Source organism: Diaphorina citri, unplaced genomic scaffold, assembly GCF_000475195.1.
Source record: "Diaphorina citri unplaced genomic scaffold, Diaci psyllid genome assembly version 1.1 scaffold568, whole genome shotgun sequence".
NCBI lineage: Eukaryota > Metazoa > Arthropoda > Insecta > Hemiptera > Psyllidae > Diaphorina > Diaphorina citri.
Window position 1 is genome coordinate 1 of NW_007378002.1, and position 13,822 is coordinate 13,822.

General features: G+C 37.3%; 1 protein-coding gene and 1 long non-coding RNA gene across 2 annotated transcripts; both read right to left on the minus strand.

Moving 5' to 3' along the window:
* Positions 1–195: 195 nt before the first annotated feature.
* Positions 196–4,746, minus strand: LOC103510170 (serine protease snake-like; the record flags this gene model as incomplete). Its single annotated transcript, XM_026824300.1, has 5 exons — positions 196–436; positions 910–997; positions 1,281–1,401; positions 1,575–1,605; positions 4,579–4,746. Coding segments are annotated over 5 exons (649 nt in total), but the record flags the coding sequence as incomplete, so codon positions are not given.
* Positions 4,747–10,191: 5,445 nt separating this feature from the next.
* Positions 10,192–11,486, minus strand: LOC113467850. The gene is made up of 2 exons (XR_003391791.1): positions 11,024–11,486; positions 10,192–10,389 (listed from the first exon to the last, which is right to left on the minus strand). It is a non-coding gene; the product is annotated as an uncharacterized LOC113467850 (long non-coding RNA).
* Between the last annotated feature and the right edge of the window lie 2,336 nt (positions 11,487–13,822).

The following is a 13,822-nucleotide window of genomic DNA, read 5'->3' on the forward strand; positions in this document are numbered from 1 at the left end:
AAGGCAATAGCTAAAGTTATTTATTATTTTTTCTATTAAATATATAGGTAGGTATCTTAATTCCCCCCCTAAATTATTATTATTTTTTCACGATCTTTCAGAAGACCCTCATCTGAATGCAACATTTGAGAAGTTGTCTGTGAGTCATTCACACTCTCTGTTGATTTCACACGCAACTAATCCTGCTGAAGATACCCTGGAAGAAATTGATATCCTCGAGACCTATGGCTACAAGACAGCTGATAACAGTGAGTTTAAAAAAAACAAATCCTACAGTCCCCCACCCGGTGGCAATGGCCCGAGGCATGCTTGTTGTCTCTGAGGTGTACAGACAGGCAGGTCGAATGCTGTTGCTGAATTCTACCGTTCTGTCCAGGCGGAGTAGAGCGATGTCGTTGTACTTCACGTTAGATCGGTAGTCGGGATGAGGGTACACCTGTGAATTATTACAATAATTGTTGACATTACCAACAATTCGGTAACAACGACAACAGAATGCGACGATACCCAAAAACTCCTGGGCAAGAGATTCTGGATAGAACAAGAGACGAGTCAAGAGTGCTGCTTTTATGGCAATCAAATGAAACTTTGTAATATTAAGTCCATATTAAAGAATTAAAAACAGCAAAACATACGAAACGCATGCAGGTGTACATGATGTTCTGTGCTTACACCGACACTACATCGTCACCGTCACAATAATGTACATAGTTTATCAAAACACGCACACTTCTTTTTAAACTCTCCGTGATTCCTAGAAGTTTTCATAATTTTCTCGTTACTAGATATTATTTAATTGAATAATTCATTACTATCAAAATTCAAATTATGATCATTTAAATCATTTAATTCTATGATCACTACTGATCTCTGTCACCGCGGGGGTACCTACCATTTTTATCTACTCACCTGAACCACCTTGAAATTCTCCGGTGAAGCACCATCGTCATTGCGGACCAAGTTGAGTTCACCAAGTCTCACAGATACTGGTTTACCACTGCGAACAACACAAGCCATCAAGAAGACACCATTTAGCAACCATTATTTGTACTGTAGGTATACCTACATAGGTAATATGAATTTGTGCGGCGCGTTTTGATAGCATGTCTGCCTTGTAAGCGCTAGGCCGCGGTTTCAATTCCCGCCCTGGGGCGGATTTTATCCTGAAGGGATAATGTTCCTGTCATGTCTTCCTTCTTTTTTCGATTTCGGGACGATAAGACCTTAGCAGTTACAGTTCCCTGGAAAATACCCCAATTAAGGTTATAAAATCAACTTACAGGCTACTGTCCGTGCAATGAGCAGCTGTCAGCACAAACTTCTCACTGACCAGAGAGCAAGTCAGCAGTGTATTAAAGACAAATAAACGATCCTCCATCAGTGTAAAGATGAGTAAACCATCTTCCAATTAATTTGCCTTCATCAAACTTGTAGCCCCTATGGCAAGTCTGTCAGCAAGGTAATCATAGATCATAATTATGATCATATACACATATAGGTAAAGATGTAGGGTTTGCAAAGACCAGAAAACGGCACAGGTATGCAGACCACTTGAACAACATTCACAGACTAACCGCCTCTCCCTGTTCTGAAACCTACGGCCGCCTGAAATCCAAAGTTCAACATGTGAGTCCTAAAATCATTCGAGAATACTCGAACTTCATTTTTTAATTGAATAGATGATATTTCAAACTTTTGATGGTTGTTGAAAATCTCGGGAACTTCGGGCGAAATGTGTCTGCCTTGGCGCCTTACAAGGCGCGTCTGCCTTTTAAGTAAAGTGCTAGGTCGCGGTCGCCCGGGGCGGATTTTATCCTAAACAGATAAGTATCGTTCTCGGAACGACTGGCTTTCTCCAATCCTGTTTTCCTTCTCTCTTCGCTCTCAGGATGATAAGACCTGCCAAAAAATTTTGTAATCAAATTAAAACCAAAAACTCCTAGCCGGAGTAGCTGGCAATCGACGCGACGTTGCCCGTTACCACTGCCAATATTGATTGTTCGTCAATAGATCAGTTGCGCTTACTTGTGTGATGTTTCAAAGTCATAGAGCAGGAAAAATGAGGACCAACGGAATTTTTCTTTTTCTTCCTAAACAGATAAATACCTATCGTTCTCGGAACGACTGGCTTTCTCCAATCCTATTTTCCTTCTCTCTTCGCTCTCAGGATGATAAGACCTGCCAAAAACTTTTGTAATCAAATTACCTAAAACCAAAAACTGCTAGCCGGAGTAGCTGGCAATCGACGCGACTTTGCCTGTTACCACTGCCAATATTGATTGTTCGTCAAGTATATTATTCATCTCTTTAGTAGGTATACTATCTGAATTTATGACTTTGGAATCCAATACCCATCTCCTGATGACGAGGTCATAAAGTTAATTTGATCTGACGGCATATGGAAATAACGTTCTTGTATTGATTTGTTTTCTGTTTTCCCAGAGCCCTGCGGCATTCTAAGAGTCATAAGGTTAGGATGAGTGCCTAATTACCAATGCTTATCATTGGCATACATTAGGTATACTATCTGAATTTATGACTTTGGAATCCAATACCCATCTCCTGATGACGAGGTCATAAGGTTAATTTGATCTGACGGCATATGGAAATAACGTTCTTGTATTGATTTGTATTCTGTTTTCCCAGAGCCCTGCGGCATTCTAAGAGTCATAAGGTTAGGATGAGTGCCTAATTACCAATGCTTATCATTGGCATACATTTCCTTTAGGTAATTAGGTACCCTATTACCAGCCTCAGTATTCACGTAAAGACAGTGGGAGAAAAGTCCTCTAATGGAAATAACGTTCTTGTATTGATTTGTATTCTGTTTTCCCAGAGCCCTGCGGCATTCTAAGAGTCATACGGTTAGGATGAGTGCCTAATTACCAATACTCATCATTGGCATACATTTCCTTTAGGTAATTAGGTACCCTATTACCAGCCTCAGTATTCACGTAAAGACAGTGGGAGAAAAGTCCTCTAGGTAAGAGTGGATACAGAATTCATAATCTGTGAACTCACTCAGAAAAAAGGCATCTACGAAGACCAATGGAGCCGAAAAAACGATCAGCAAATTTCTTTTATGTGCTGAAAAGCTATACCAAAATAGGTGCCCAATTCATCAAAATCGGACAAACTAAGAATCATTTCGGAACAAATTGACACACTCGTACCTATGAGCCCTGTTTCCCCTCTTCTGGCGTGGTAGCGCCTGTACGAATACTAAACCATATCGTCGTCCCGAACACGAAGAGGCGGAAGTTTATTAAATCACAATTTTGAGTTATCATGTGTACCTATCGCAAAAAATCTGCTGGAAAAACATACATAGCATGCTTTAAAAATGTTTTAACCACTAGGTAAACATGTACTTTGTGAAGATTGTGCAGTAGGAAAGGGCTCAAAAAATACATTTAAAAACTTAAAAAACTTATTCCGGCTCTCCTGAAAAATGTGATTTTCGCACTTACGCCACTTCGTGTTTGGGACGACGATATGAAATCCAATCCAAGATAATAATAATAATAATAATAATAATAATAAAAATAAAGGCGAAATGTCTGCCTTGGCGCCTTACAAGGCGCGTCTGCCTTTTTAGTGCTAGGTCGCGCTCGCCCGGGGCAGATTTTACCCTAAACAGATAAATATCGTTCTCGGAACGACTGGCTTTCTCCAATCCTGTTTTCCTTCTCTCTTCGCTCTCAGGATGATAAGACCTGCCAAAAACTTTTGTGATTTTGAAATTCGTTTGACTCTTGTCGGTTCGATCCTTGCCACTGCGGTTGTTTGTTGTTGGGTCTCTTGGATGTAGTTCTTCTTGTGTAAAACCAAAAACTGCTAGCCGGAGTAGCTGGCAATCGACGCGACGTTGCCCGTTACCACTGCCAATATTGATTGTTCGTCAATTATATTATTCATCTCTTTAGTAGGTATACTATCTGAATTTATGACTTTGGAATCCAATACCCATCTCCTGATGACGAGGTCATAAAGTTAATTTGATCTGACGGCATAATGGAAATAACGTTCTTGTATTGATTTGTATTCTGTTTTCCCAGAGCCCTGCGGCATTCTAAGAGTCATAAGGTTAGGATGAGTGCCTAATTACCAATGCTTATCATTGGCATACATTTCCTTTAGGTAATTAGGTACCCTATTACCAGCCTCAGTATTCACGTAAAGACAGTGGGAGAAAAGTCCTCTAGGTAAGAGTGGATACAGAATTCATAATCTGTGAACTCACTCAGAAAAAAGGCATCTACGAAGACCAATGGAGCCGAAAAAACGATCAGCAAATTTCTTTTATGTGCTGAAAAGCTATACCAAAATAGGTGCCCAATTCATCAAAATCGGACAAACTAAGAATCATTTCGGAACAAATTGACACACTCGTACCTATGAGCCCTGTTTCCCCTCTTCTGGCGTGGTAGCGCCTGTACTAAACCATAGGAAATCCAAGATGGCGCTCCATATCGGAATCGTTTCAAAATAATAATAATAATAAATAAATAAATAAATAAATAATAATAATAATAATAATAATTATAATAATTATTATACAACTCTGTCTTTTCTTACCATGTGTGGAAACTCTCCTAGCTCTGACTTTTGGCCACCCACAATGAGAGCCTGAGCATTGCGGTCACATTTGCCTACATTGATCGTGAGCACATCTGGGTCCAGGCTGAGTGGAAGAGCGTTGATTGTCTGCGTGTACGGTTTGGAGTATTCTTCACATTCTGTGAAAGGAAAATAAGGTCAAAGTTGGTAGGTATAGTTAAATTGCTTTTCTGGGGAAATTCTCAAAAGTTATGTCTAAAGGTATAAATAAACACATTAAAATCAGGTCAAGCGAACTCATATTAAAGAGTCAGAAAGATGAAAGATGTATGTAGTTCAAAGTTTTCCCATAATATTGTACCTAGGTAATCTCGCTCAGGACAGCCACACTACTCTCACGTCACGTGAGTAATTGTCACCTGTCTTCTATCGTGATAATGTGATGTCGATGTCCACGAATGAAGTAAGTCAGAAAAGTGATAAATTGATATCACTTAAGAAAACCCGTTCTCATATTGATTTTCAGGACTAAAGATGTAGTTCAAAGTTTTCCCATAATATTGTACCTAGGTAATCTCGCTCAGGACAGTCACACTACTCTCACGTCACGTGAGTAATTGTCACCTGTCTTCTATCGTGATGTCCACGAATGAAGTAAGTCAGAAAAGTGATAAATTGATATCACTTAAGAAAACCCGTTCTCAGATTGATTTTCAGGACTCTCATCTTTAAATTGCAAGATTATCCTGGTCCATTCTTTCTGCTTTAAACGTAGTACAGGGGGCTTTTTAGCCCCAATAGTTTTGAACATGGCTGGAAAATTCCACGGGGAAAACCGGATTGGAGCAAAACTAAGCTCTGTAATGAGTAATTACGTGATAATGTAATGTCGATGTCCACGAATGAAGTAAGTCAGAAAAGTGATAAATTGATATCACTTAAGAAAACCCGTTCTCATATTGATTTTCAGGACTCTCATCTTTAAATTGCAAGATTATCCTGGTCCATTCTTTCTGCTTTAAACGTAGTACAGGGGGCTTTTTAGCCCCAATAGTTTTGAACATGGCTGGAAAATTCCACGGGGAAAACCGGATTGGAGCAAAACTAAGCTCTGTAATGAGTAATTACGAATTACCGATACCAGATTTATAGCTACAAAAGAAGAGCTCCGCATCTTAGGTCTATTTATAATGCCTCATACATGTTAAGTCTTGCATAAATCATAAATAGGTACCTATCTCATAGTTCTATAGTATGAAGAGAATTCCATTTAAGTATTTTATAAGTAAGTTGAACAAGAGAATACTAATTATAATAAAGGTGTAAATGATTACGAAAGTCTGGGATGTAATAAAACAAAGTCCGAGTAATATGTTGGGTACAAAAAAATACGAACCTTTTCCTGTACATAGAACTTTGACCGCTATATTTTTCCTGTATAGGTACTTATGAATTTAGGTACCGAGTTGGCGATACAGCATCAACTGAGGAATTTATATACCTACCTTCATATACCGAAAGTAAAGTTTTCCGTGCACCAAAAGTAAAGTTTTCCATAGATATTTTGATAAAACCCTTCTATTACCAATATTACAACGAGCTTGTGGGAGATAACAACGAAACAATCGACAAATTCGATCATTAGCAAAATTACCGATACCAGATTTATAGCTACAAAAGAAGAGCTCCGCATCTTAGGTCTATTTATAATGCCTCATACATGTTAAGTCTTGCATAAATCATAAATAGGTACCTATCTCATAGTTCTATAGTATGAAGAGAATTTCCTTTAAGTATTTTATAAGTAAGTTGAACAAGAGAATACCAATAAAGGTGTGAATGATTACGAAAGTCTGGGATGTAATAAAACAAAGTCCAAGTTGAACAAGAGAATACCAGTAAAGGTGTAAATGATTACGAAACTCTGGGATGTAATAAAACAAAGTCCGAGTAATATGTTGGGTACAAAAAAATACGAACTTTTTCCTGTACATAGAACTTTGACCGCTATATTTTTCCTGTATAGGTACTTACTTATGTATTTAGGTACCGAGTTGGCGATACAGCATCAACTGAGGAATTTATACCTACCTTCATATACCGAAAGTAAAGTTTTCCGTGCACCGAAAGTAAAGTTTTCCATAATATATATATTTTGATAAAACCCTTCTATTACCAATATTACAACGAGCTTGTGGGAGATAACAACGAAACAATCGACAAATTCGATCATTAGCAATGCAAGTATCATCTCAATTGAAACAATGTCCGGTCTAGATAGAAATCTAGAGATGTTTCCAATTAATAAATACTTGCACGTCATTTCGCTGTTTTGGCACCAGAGATTGGTAAATACTTGCACGTCATTTCGCTGTTATTGGCACAGAGATTGGAACTATTGACAAACCATTAATTACTTTGCAATATTTGCATCGGAAAATTCTTCGGCAGGAAATGAAACGAGTCCGGCAGATGTTTATCGTCGGAAAATTGTTGCGTGCTGCATCAGGTATTTGCCTATTTGCGAACACTATTGGTGAAGTTGAAGCCCATATAGATCTTGGACGCCTATTACATAATAATCAATCAAATAGTTGAAAACTGCTAATTACTTTGCTATCTTTGCATCGGAAAATTCTTCGGCAGGAAATGAAACGAGCCCGGCAGATGTTTATCGTTGGAAAATTGTTGCGTGCTGCAGGTATTTGCCTATTTGCGAACACTATTGGTGAAGTTGAAGCCCATATAGATCTTGGACGCCTTGGACGGACATAATAATCAAATAGGTATGTATGCTATGAATCCAATGATAACATCTAAGAATGGGAGAGACAGAAAATTCTAGGCAATGCAGCAGAGTATGGAAATACATATTAGTGGAGACGCCAAAATGCTTGAACTCGGTTTCTCCTAGTTTCAGCAATATTACAAGGATACGAAAAATACAATACTTATCTAAGAATGGGAGAGACAGAAAATTCTAGGCAATGCAGCAGAGTATGACAATACATATTAGTGGAGACGCCAAAGTGTTTGAACTCGGTTTCTCCTAGTTTCAGCAATATTACAAGGATACGAAAAATACAATACTTATTGGTATTGTATTTTTGGTATACTTATTGGTACACTTTCAGACTGTTTGATTTTTTGCACAGGTAAGAAAGGATCCAAGCCCATATTAAAGAATTAAAAACAGCAGAACATACGAAACGCATGCAGGTGTACATGATGCTCTGTGCTTACACCGACACTACATCGTCACCGTCACAAGAATGTACATAGTTTATCAAAACACGCACACTTTTTCATAATTTTCTCGTTACTTGATATTATTTAATTGAATAATTCATTACTATCAAAATTCAAATTATGATCATTTAAATCATTTAATTCTATGATCACTCTACTGATCTCATATATCACCCCATGATATCGTCATCTTACCGATTGGTTAGGTACCAAAACTTTCAATACCTCCTTTGCCCATGACATTCATAACCTTTGACTTTTAAATCTCTCCCTCAAATCTTGATTTTAAAATTTTTGTTGCAAGGAAATTGAATATTAATCAAAGTTTATATGTTACGACTTAGGATGTTACCTTGAAGAAGATTGTTAATGAATCTGATAAAAAGTAGGAACTGCATACTAATAACAAGAACAAGAAATATCCAACCAATTAGGTACCAATATGATATGAGTAGTAGTACCTACCTGTAAGGTATCTACCTATACAAAGATATTTTCATTAGAAGATAATCAATTTGAAATAATTGTCCTAGAACTAGAACTTGATCTAGGGATATAACTGATAGAGGTGAATGAAATTAGAAATTAGGAACATTCTGCGGTCTTCATTACATTGAGGGTTATTCCCACATTAGGAAGATTGTGACTATTGTGAGGAATCCGAGCAGTAGGTAAAAACATTCTATCTACGTATCAATCAATAAAATAGATTCTGAAAATATCAGAATTATATCTATGAATATCGAATAGTTTTATCGAACATACTACGAGCCCAACTATGTACGAATGATACCTGTCTATGTCTAATTCCAAAGATATATCCAGCTAAATATGAATCACCAATGCCTCGGGAATTCCTGCCCAGAAGAATACACTGAAATATTTACCTAAACAAGATATGGCCATTCCGTTTCTCCAATCAAAACCAAATCATTAAAAATTAATCTCCGAGGTATATTCTGTGATTTCGGGTGACGAGATAAGTGTGTTAAGCACGTGTTGTGAGATCTAAGTGTGTTGAGCACGAATGATCGTCACAAAATAATGGTCATCGATTATACGCCAAATTTTAGCCGGCGCGGACTTGTACTCGAACCACCAACCTACAGATCCCAAGTCCAGTAGTAGTACCTACCTGTAAGGTATCTACCTATAGATACATAGATATTTTCATTAGAAGAGAATCAATTTGAAATAATTGTCCTGTAGAACTAGAACTTGATCTAGGGATATAACTGATAGAGGTGAATGAAATTAGGAACATTCTGCGGTCTTCATTACATTGAGGGTTATTCCCACATTAGAAGATTGTGAAGAATCCGAGCAGTAGGTATAAACATTCTATCTACGTATCAATTAATAAAATAGATTCTGAAAATATCAGAATTATATCTAGTTTTATCGAACATACTACGAGCCCAACTATGTACGAATGATACCTGTCTATGTCTAATTCCAAAGATATATCCAGCTAATTATGAATCACCAATGGCTCGGGAATTCCTGCTCAGAAGAATACACTGAAATATTTACCTAAACAAGATATGGCCATTCCGTTTCTCCAATCAAAACCAAATCATTAAAAATTAATCTCCGGCAGGGTGTAAAGTAATTGGTTTCTTGTAAAAATACCTATTATCAGATAAAAGGCAGACAGATTGATTAATTATGATATTTATGATAAGTAGATTATGTAAAATGTTGATGATGTAAATGTACCTATTAGAGTAATCATAATAGATAAATACCTGCCTTACGATGACGCTGTGATGATTTAATGCGCAGGTGTAAATTTACATTTTTCTGCCTTATAATTATTCGATTAAAGAGGTTTGGCATTATAGGTATCTACCTATAGCCTATAGTATCCAATCATTTACTTACATAGTATGTATGTATAAGTGTATGCTATATAATATAAAGTTAAGTTTGTAAAACGTAGGTAGTACCTACTTGTAGGTACCGCCCACATGCTAAAGGAGCAAGCATGATATCTTCTTATGAATTCTTAACAATGCCACCCATAGGTGATGGGCTCTCACTTTTTTCAATAATAAATAACACCCAAAAGATTTTTAAATCTTATCTATTGCTTCTTCGGTGGTTCTACAAATACCTCCTCAAAGAGCTTTCCTGTCAGTGTAGGTACCAGGGAAAAAAATATCTCTAAAGACATCTTCCGTTTTTCACGATCCTGTGCATCCTCCTTCATCTCCTGAAGTTATCTCTCTCTCTCTCTCTCTCTCTCTCTCTCTCTGTCTCTCTCTTTATACCACTCTTTTAGACTACGAGTATTAGTAGGTAGCTATTATGTATTTTATTAGTTCTTAGGTTCAACTTACCCGCATTTACGTCCAAGATCTGCTGGGCATGTCCAAGTTTGCCCAATGTCAACAGACAGGAGATCCAAAGTAAGTTGCTGTGGTTCGAATTCCACATTGTCAATGCATTTATGCCTCTTCTAAATCGTTTCTCTGGTGCAATATATCCCTTCAAATCGGAAACATGGGCTGTAGAAATTGATTTGATTTGATTTGTGCTAGTAAATGGAGTTTTCTTCGAAATGTTTGGGCGATACACCTGGAAGAAAAGTTAATCGGATTTGGGGGGATTAATATTGTGAAGTGCACTTACCGCGTTGGTTTACTAGGTATCTTGTAGATATGTATGCCTATGAAGCAGCCTCCGTGGCCGAGTGGGTATCACACTAGGCTTGAACGCCGGAGGTACCGGGTTCGATTCCGCGTGGTCAAAGTTTTTTCGGCTCTGTTCTTGGAGTTCGGGGTTCACTTAGCTTTGTGAGGACAATAGAGTAGCTACTTTAATTGAGTAGTGACCAGTGGTGGCATTACCAGTGAAAAAAGATTATTGAAATAATTATGTGGAAATTGATTGCAAAGGAGGCACTTAGTAATGCTGTGATATCCACAAAAGTTGTGAAAAGGTTCTGCTTTAACACAAATGAATTCACGATTTGATTGATTGTATACCTATGACCATGTATTAACAGAGGTCGAGGTCCCGTACCAATGACAAGTCCGGTAACCTCAGTCGTCGTCGCTTGTCGTAATAAAAGGCCATTACAATAATTCCACCCATTGTTACGTTGAATTTCAAAAATAGTTCCTGGTAGTTAAAAATAGAGTCAAGTCGTAATGTAAAGATGCAGTCATACTTGATGGTTAAGGTGTACTTAGCTAGATTAGGTACTTACCTATATCTATTTTTGGACTCGCGATTTTTCGCACGTAAATCTAATTTTCGTCGAAATTGGATTAATCCTTTGTTCGCGAAATACACAAAATAGAAAGTATAACAGCTATAAACCTCTCACTACTTTAAATGGACGTTTCCTTGATTTTTTTTTTTTTCTAACTTTACCCGAAAAGAAAAAAATGAACTCAAAACACGGAAACTCTGGGAACCAGAAAAGGCATAAAAATTCAAAAGAAAACACTCAAAAATATTCTGGCCTCGCATGAATTAAATTGATTTTTTATCGAAAAATAATTGATTTGTTTACAATAATATTTCAAAGTCCGTGGCTAATTGCGACTGACCGTGCAAGTTAACTACTTCAACAGACACTAAACACTAAACCCAAGTTACCCAAGTCGAGAGATAATGTTTACTACTAAACCTCTACAACTTGTTCTATGAATGACTATAGCAAATGGAAGTATAGGTATCAGAGTTGTATTTTTTTTTCCAGGGAAATTTGAATCCGTTTTTATTGTGGTCTGAGACCTCTTTTTCTCTGAGTGAGGAAAATGAAAGAAAAATACAGGAACCTTCCATCAGAAGATAAACGTCTTAATGGCCCATTTTACTGGGAGTGTCCGGATTTACATCTTTAAAATGATGAGCTAATCGTATTGCTCCTATGACTCAACTGTCAACTGGTGGCCAAATTTTCCTGCTGAGGTTAAAAGTGCCTTGGAAAATGCGGCACACCTCGAGATATCATACATGAATCACGTTCTGTAGGAGCCTAACAGGGTATTAGGAGGTAGGTATATGGTATATATAATATATTTTAACACCTTATATCTTTAGTACCTACCCACTTTCCACCTTATTTCTTGGCGCACTTTAACACGTGAATTATTGTAAGTCGGATTAGTAAACTGGTTCTCGAAATGAATTGATTGCACAAACACTATTACATATTAGGTACATAACTACTTATCCGTACATTATCACCTAAATTGCACATAGTTGTGATAGTTGTTGTCATGTGGTGATTAATAAAACAAAGAACATTTCCAGTAATATAATTAGCCCTCCGATAGACACTCACCTTTCTCTTATAGGGTGGAATGGTCTTCTTAGAAATTTAATTTAGAAAAAAATTTCCATTAACCCGGCCGTAACCTATCAAGTACCTACGGACCTATGCTTCATGGGTAAGACATCTGTAAAGTATCCAATTTTTCCTGTTTTTACGGGAGTCTCTTCTTTTCTATCTCATCTTAGCAGAGTAGATACATGTAAACCCAAGTCGAGAGATAATGTTTACTACTAAACCTCTACAACTTGTTCTATGAATGACTATAGCAAATGGAAGTATAGGTATCAGAGTTGTATTTTTTTTTCCAGGGAAATTTGAATCCGTTTTTATTGTGGTCTGAGACCTCTTTTTCTCTGAGTGAGGAAAATGAAAGAAAAATACAGGAACCTTCCATCAGAAGATAAACGTCTTAATGGCCGATTTTACTGGGAGTGTCCGGATTTACATCTTTAAAATGATGAGCTAATCGTATTGCTCCTATGACTCAATTGTCAACTGGTGGCCAAATTTTCCTGCTGAGGTTAAAAGTGCCTTGGAAAATGCGGCACACCTCGAGATACCATACATGAATCACGTTCTGTAGGAACCTAACAGGGTATTAGGAGGTAGGTATATAATATATTTTAACAGTTTAACACCTTATATCTACCTATACCTAGTCTATGATGTATACGTTAGTACCTACCCACTTTCCACCTTATTTCTTGGCGCACTTTAACACGTGAATTATTGTAAGTCGGATTAGTAAACTGGTTCTCGAAATGAATTGATTGCACAAACACTATTACATATTAGGTACATAACTACTTATCCGTACATTATCACCTAAATTGCACATAGTTGTGATAGTTGTTGTCATGTGGTGTTTGGGAGGTTTATCGTCACTGTATAAATGCTTAGGTCTTAAGTGACTATGACTACTTTGTTATGTCTATTATAACAACATAACCCTTCTTCGTGTTTCAGATAAGCTCATCATTCCTACTATCAACATTCTCTCTGCCACTGCTACAACCATTGAAGAATCTGATCTAGAAGACCCAGACCATGAGACAAGCACTGGAGCTAACGAATCTAAACAATCCAACAAACAAAGAACGTCCATTCAGTCAATATCTCAGCAAGAAGTGAAAGATTTAACGTGGTAGCGCTCCGCCCCCTCCAAATTTAGTCATGAAAGTTTGGCAGCTTCTATCATATCTAAGTAGGTAGGTAGGTATAGGTACCTAATTAATTATTATATATAATAGGTTTAACCAATCTTAAGATTAAGACACCAGAAAGTTCTTCTGTCAGGTTCCAGAAACGCAAGGCCGTATAAACGGTAAAGGGAGAAAGTTTGGCAGCTTCTATCACATCTAAGTAGGTAGGTACCTATAGGTACTACCTACTTAATTATTATATGTAATAGGTTTAACCAATCTTAAGACACCAGAAAGTTCTTCTGTCAGGTTCCAGAAACGCAAGGCCGTATAAACGGTAAAGGCGATAAAGGGTAATAGAGTAAAGGGCGATAATGGGTAAAGGGTAACATCGTTAAGGGCAAGGGTAAGGGGCGATCAAAGATCTCATCGGATTCCACTCACAGAACCAATCTTTACAAATTCAGTCATTCTTCAACTCAAGCAAACAGAATGGCAAGTGTCCCAATATAAATCTGTCACATACCCAGGGTGGTGAAAAGAATGAAACACATGTGAATGCTACACGCTTGTCTGTCAA